The sequence below is a fragment of the Mus musculus genome, chromosome 2 (genome assembly GCF_000001635.26).
Source record: "Mus musculus strain C57BL/6J chromosome 2, GRCm38.p6 C57BL/6J".
NCBI classification, from domain to species: domain Eukaryota; kingdom Metazoa; phylum Chordata; class Mammalia; order Rodentia; family Muridae; genus Mus; species Mus musculus.
This window is the reverse complement of record NC_000068.7, coordinates 69,108,285-69,114,284: the sequence shown is the minus strand read 5'-3', so window position 1 is coordinate 69,114,284 and position 6,000 is coordinate 69,108,285. Positions and strand designations below refer to the sequence as shown.

Here is a 6,000-nt window from a genome sequence, read left to right as displayed (position 1 = left end):
TGTACTCTTAATGTTTATCTTTATTATGAAAGTGTTTCCAAAGTAAAATGATCCTCATAATAACAATTACTTCCAAAGATCAAGAACGAGTAATTATATTCCCATATAAAAAATCAGCAAAAACACAGTGACAGTACAGAGTGATTCTAATTGGCTAATGGCACACCATTCCACTTCTGACAGATGCTCACGCACCGAACTATCTTTAGAAAACAAATGAGGTTCTGTCACTTATTCTAGTCCCCAGGGAAAGCTGGAAAAGAGAAACAAACCTCCAAATTAACCACCATTCCTTTCTCTGACAGCTACAGGCCATGAAGGGAAATGACTGGGACTTGGGCACAGGAGTGATGAGAACTGTGTGCACAGGGGAATTAAGCTGGAGTGTGGTCCACACTTATGCTAATTAAGCTTTGAGCGAACGTTCCAGAATCATAATGTAACCATTCCAGAGCTTTGTAGCTTTGCAGCTAACACTAAAAAAAAACAAAAAACAAAAAACAAAAAACAAAAAACAAAAAAAACCCAAACAAACAAAACAAAAAACCAAAAAAAGTTTCACATTAAGGAGAGTTTTACAGTTTATGACATTTATCATAGGTAAAGAGAATAAAAATATGAATGAAATCAAAATTTTCCACTGAGCACAGAAACTATGGTGACTGACGCTGTACCATGGTTCTCAGAAGACACACAACCCAGGAAGCTAAGTATTCGTGGACCTGTGTTAAGGAGACAGGTGTACATGGGCACACCCTCTCCCACCTCCTGAAAATGGCACCAGACAGAGAAGAAGGGATGGGAAGAGCTGATCTAACAGTCATTAGTAAACTGAAAGCAGAAAAATGTTAGCATCTGGCTTTCTTTTACCAGAGTTCCAGAAGCCTAAAAGGCCGTGAGTGAATGAGCTAAAGGAGACCAGCTCCAGGCTAACAGCGCCTCCTCATCGCTTCCCAGCAATCCGAGAGTGCCCGATTCCATGCAGACACAGTAACTCACCCTGTGGCCCAGGCTTTTGCAACTTCTCGGCATTGGTGGGAGTCTCAATGCACGCACCTGCCCATGCATTCCTGTCACTTGGCATTGGTGGGAGTCTCAATGCACGCACCTGCCCATGCATTCCTGTCACTTGGCATTGGTGGGAGTCTCAATGCACGCACCTGCCGATGCATTCCTGTCACTTGGCATTGGTGGGAGTCTCAATGCACGCACCTGCCGATGCATTCCTGTCACTTGGCATTGGTGGGAGTCTCAATGCACGCACCTGCCGATGCTTCCTGTCAAAGGCTTTGGGATGCATCAAGTCACAAAAGCCTGCAGGAGGCGAACCTTCTTATTCGGGTGTCTACGTATCTCATTACTTATGGTGACTTACGTTCTTCAACATGATTTTCTCCATGAAAAGTGGCTGCTTTTGAGTATTGGTGGTTACAGGAGTTTCAAGAGCTTTGGCTAGGGCTCCCCCACATCTGCTTGGCGCCTCCTAGGGGTGGGTGGGTGCTATGTACACATAGGTGAAAGGAGGGCCCTCCTTTAGCCCATCAGTTCATGGAACTAAAATGTGATTGGTAGACTATTGCTAATTAGCTCACAGCATTTGGAGAATGGCACAATCTCACCTCTGGAAGAGAAGCTGATAGTGGGAAGCATACATGTAAGGAAACAGTCTTGTTTCACTTTAAGAACGTTTATGATCATTCCTGACAGGGGCAGCATACTTGAAGGCACCTGCAGTAGTTAGAGCCCTCCACATTTCTTTCTTGCTACACAAGAGCCAGGTGATCACTATCCCCTCAGGGCGACTCTGGTCTTGTTTGATGTTTTTCTCCTTTGGGTGTTAGAACCATTGCAGGGCTATGACGACTTATTGACTAAGCAGAAATAAGCCGAAGACAAGGAAAGTGAAAGGCAGGTAGGAGCCTTAGTACCACAAACATTACACAAAGGGCCAGCACTTAACTTCTTATTTCCAAAGGTGTTGCGGCCTCTCTGGGTTAATGACATCATCTCCCATACTGATAAATGGCCCACATCCGTACCTTTGGGCTAATTCTACACACTATTTTTCTTCTTCAAATTAAGGAAAATACTCAAATATCCAGGCAACTCTGACATTGATTTACCCCAAAATGATTAGTAATGTAAACTGGGTTGGAGGCAATGAAAGGCACCCATTCGTTCTCTCAGAAGAACTGGTCAACACAGACTCAGGGGAGCTCCAATGTCCTTTATAACAACGAAGTCTCATTTTTCCTTAGCCCAAGTAACAATGAGATTTAAATGCAAGGTGGAAGATTCAGACCTTTCTATCTAAAGTGAAGGAAAGGCAATACATTTGCTCAAAAAGTATAGGCCTATGTCATGTCACAGCAGGGACACATTTTTGTCACTCTGCGAACATCAATAAGTGTACTTACACACAGCAGACAGTACCGCCTCTGTACCTAGGCTATGTCATCACCTTTTGGGACCATGGTAGCACGCAGTGCTTTTGCTAAGTGTATGACTCAGACAGGAGTTTACCAGTTTGAGACTCACCTACCATATGGACTAAAGATGACTGGTCTTTCTTGGTCCGTGCCTTTGCTGCCTTGTTCATCAGCATTGGACGCCAATGACACAATCTAATGATAATTTGGGATATGCTCTGTCTGGCAGTTCAGCAGACATTAGAACCATGGGGTTAAATGGCAATCACTTGCACTTTTACAATGAATACTCGAATGACCCACAATACTGATCCTTGCAGTTGCTCCTCTGCTCTCAACATCCACGGGGCCGAGTCTGCGATAGTGAAGTGGGTGTGTCCTATGTGTGGCAGCAGATGCTCCAGGACCTGAGTCTATCTCAGGGAGCTCTGTGACTGAGAGGCTGAGAGGGCTTTGCTACTCTCAGCTGGTGCAAAGCAAAACTAAAGAGAAGGAAAGTCTGTTTAGGACATGGTTGAATGCGTTCGTTTTTTTTCTAAGGAAAGGAATATGGAGGACGATGATGAATCAGTAATCATTTAGTTTTACCAGTTTTTGGAGAAACATACATATGCACACATAAATCAGACACGGCTATATCAATTACTGACTCTAGGCCAAAGTCTACTTGATTTCCTACTTTCCCCCCCACTAAATCTAGGTAAGCTATGAGAGTTACTTTTTCTAGAGTCCTTTCTACACACACTTTGGTACCCTGGGGAGTTTGGATGCAACCAGGAAGGAGGAGACATCACCACAAGCTATGCTAATTACCAAAATCACCACTTAGAACTAACCTAAAGCTGGATTTACAAGTCAGACTTTCTGAGAGCTATGGCCTGCCATATGTGGATACGATTCCGCGGACAGTGTCTGTTCTCAGTCTTATCCGTCCATTTTTGGGAGAACATTAGACAGAGATATTAATATTCTATTCCAGAAAAAGCCTACAAACTCCATTTCAATTAGCCAAGCAGAATTATTTTCTCACAAAGGTAATACGAAACAGAAAAATCAACAGACACGTTGCAGACTGAGCCAACCTAAAGGTGTCAGTCAGAAAGCGTGCCCCTAGTCTTCCACAGTAACTTCCGTGGAGAAGATGAGTTAGAGCTGCCTTTGATATGGACAGGATCAACTTACTTCATTTTTATATACCTCTTCTGAATTTACAGATTGATCTTAAAATTCTTCTGTGCTAAAGAGTGTCACATGGTTCAAATACAAGTACACAGTGGTTGTCAAAACCATCTCATACCTGGGAGGATGAGCCCAGACATTAACTAGAGATGGGTAGGTTCCTTAGCTTAGCTGATGACAAACTTTCACTGTCTCAACACTGCTCTTGGTTTTCATCCATTTGTATTTGAGCAAATGCTCTGATTACTAACAGTACCTCCCGTGTCTTATCACTGGTCTCACAAACCCAAACACTCAATCAAGTTTCACTCCTAGACATATAACTGTTTTGGCTAATATATCAGCAAGGCTCAAATCACACAGTCACTTGCACTGTCTTCTGTGGTAACAACTAGACATGCTTCCAAGCTTTGAAAATTATTGTCTGGACCATACCAGAAAATACTGTTTTGTAATTAGGTGGAGGAGGATTTAATATTGCAGTGAGTTCTTCGGGAGTCTTCTCTTAACAATTAACTCACAGGCTTCAAGGTATGGGTATGCAGATTTAATTTAAAAGAACCAAATGGAGTGGGGGTGGTTCTGAGCAGGACCGTCATGCACTGTAATGTTTTGCTATTGGTTACTCAGCGCTGACTGGTTTGGAGTCCTGTTTTAGGAGATGTTTGACTCACGAGTACTTGTAATCCCATTCAGTTTCCTTTTTACTGAGGATGAGATGGGTCTAGTCCTCGGCTCATCTGTGTGGTTTCTGTAGCCGAACAAAAGTAACACTGGCTGCAGGGGGTGGGGGTGGGTGAGGGCTCATGACGTATTCTTTGGCAATTTTCCCCACAGCTGTTGCTGCTATTCTCCAGTAGAATTTTTTACTGTTTTTCTGGAAATAGCTCCACTTGAAGAGAAATTCACAGGAGCCCTCACAAGTCGTCAGAGCAGTAAATGGAACAGACTTGTCCTGTGGGGTGGATGTTTCTAGCAACAAGAAAGTCATTATGGGATGCATTTGAGGAGGAAGGCAAGGGGTTAATTGTCTTTCTCTCATTCGATTTATTTTACTCAGCAAAATACAAAGTCTAATACCAGATAGGGCTTTCTCTTGAAAGCTGGTTGCAATAAAGTGCTTTGCAGGGAAGGAAGTCTTTGCCAACTCCCACAAGACTTTTTCTTTTCCTGCCTCAGAATATTCGGGGCTTCCTCTTTTTTATACGTCAGGACAGAAGACTGGACTAATAGGGTAGAAGTCATGGCAAGACCTGGTTGAGGGCAGTGGCTATCCTTACGAGACTCCCAGAACCCAGTATGTGGGGCCCTTGTATCTGGGAACTTATGCAAGAGATACTGTTTCATACTCAGAACACTGACTTCACTGGAGGGCAAAATAGCTTTGTTACCAACATAGTCAACCCCCGACAACCTACCACAGAAAAGAAGTCTCATGTCTGTGCACAAGAGACAAACCAAGGCGGTTTCCTGTAAAATTCTAAAGTCCCCCCATAGCCACTCTCTTTCATCTGATCACCAAGAGTGGCAAGGAAAACACCTGGTTCACCCTGTTTAGACTCACGTGGGGCAATGGTCACCAACTGTATGGGCAAATAGAAAATGGGTGCAGAACAGAAGGAAAGCCAACCTACTGGGAACTGTGTGAGGATCTGGCATGGGATGTTCCTTGCTCTAAGGGGTAAAGAAAGCTGATGCTCACGGCACACTGGACCACAACGTGGAAAAGGGGCACACACAGACAGGACATCCTTACTGTCAATCACGAGCCCAGAGAATGAAAGGAGTGAAGGAATCCTCGTTTGTCCACAGATTTACAAACAAATAAAAAAATAAATAATATCCTAAGACAAATGCAAATACTGTTCCCTGTGTCAGTTACATACAGCATGCCTACATAGAAATAATGGATTTCTTCATTCACAGACAGGACACATGGCAGTACACTATTCAGAATGCTCCAAGAATCCTAATTTTTTGTCTCTGGTGATGAGATATCATGAAAGGAACTGCATTTGCAACTTATTAAATACTTCCAGGAACAAACAGTTCCCTTTGTTCAGAACTTATAGTTTTGGGTAGTTAATCATCCACGGAACAAGGACCAGTGAGGAGGTACCCATTGGTACCGCTGGTTCCGTTGGTGGTTGTTGAAGAGTGTGGTTTCTTCCCTGGAGGCTCTGAGTCCTCATCATCTGAGCTAGATTCAATGTCACTCCGGTCATCCTTGGATACCTGCAGAATACAAAGATGGGAGTGTCACCAGCTTCCTAGGACCAGCAGGGTTGGGCGTGCCCAGCAAGCAGCACATGCAACCGCACATGAAGATGAACTTATTCACATGTTAAAGAAAACAGATAAGAGCACTGTTCTGGTAGCAAGGTCCCTTCTT

General features: G+C 43.6%; 1 protein-coding gene across 4 annotated transcripts in view; it reads right to left on the bottom strand.

Annotated features, from left to right (window-relative positions):
• Positions 1–6,000, bottom strand: part of Cers6 (ceramide synthase 6) — a 253,140-nt gene continuing 247,140 nt past the window's right edge. For 2 of the 4 annotated variants that reach the window (NM_001347161.1, NM_172856.4), the window contains one exon: positions 2–5,843. In NM_001347161.1, coding sequence (NP_001334090.1) covers positions 5,691–5,843 — 153 coding nt within the window. In that variant the 3' untranslated portion in view covers positions 2–5,690. Of the gene's footprint in view, positions 5,844–6,000 lie in introns of all 4 variants that reach the window. The other 2 variants (XR_374464.4, XM_017318074.1) reach the window with 2 other exon arrangements.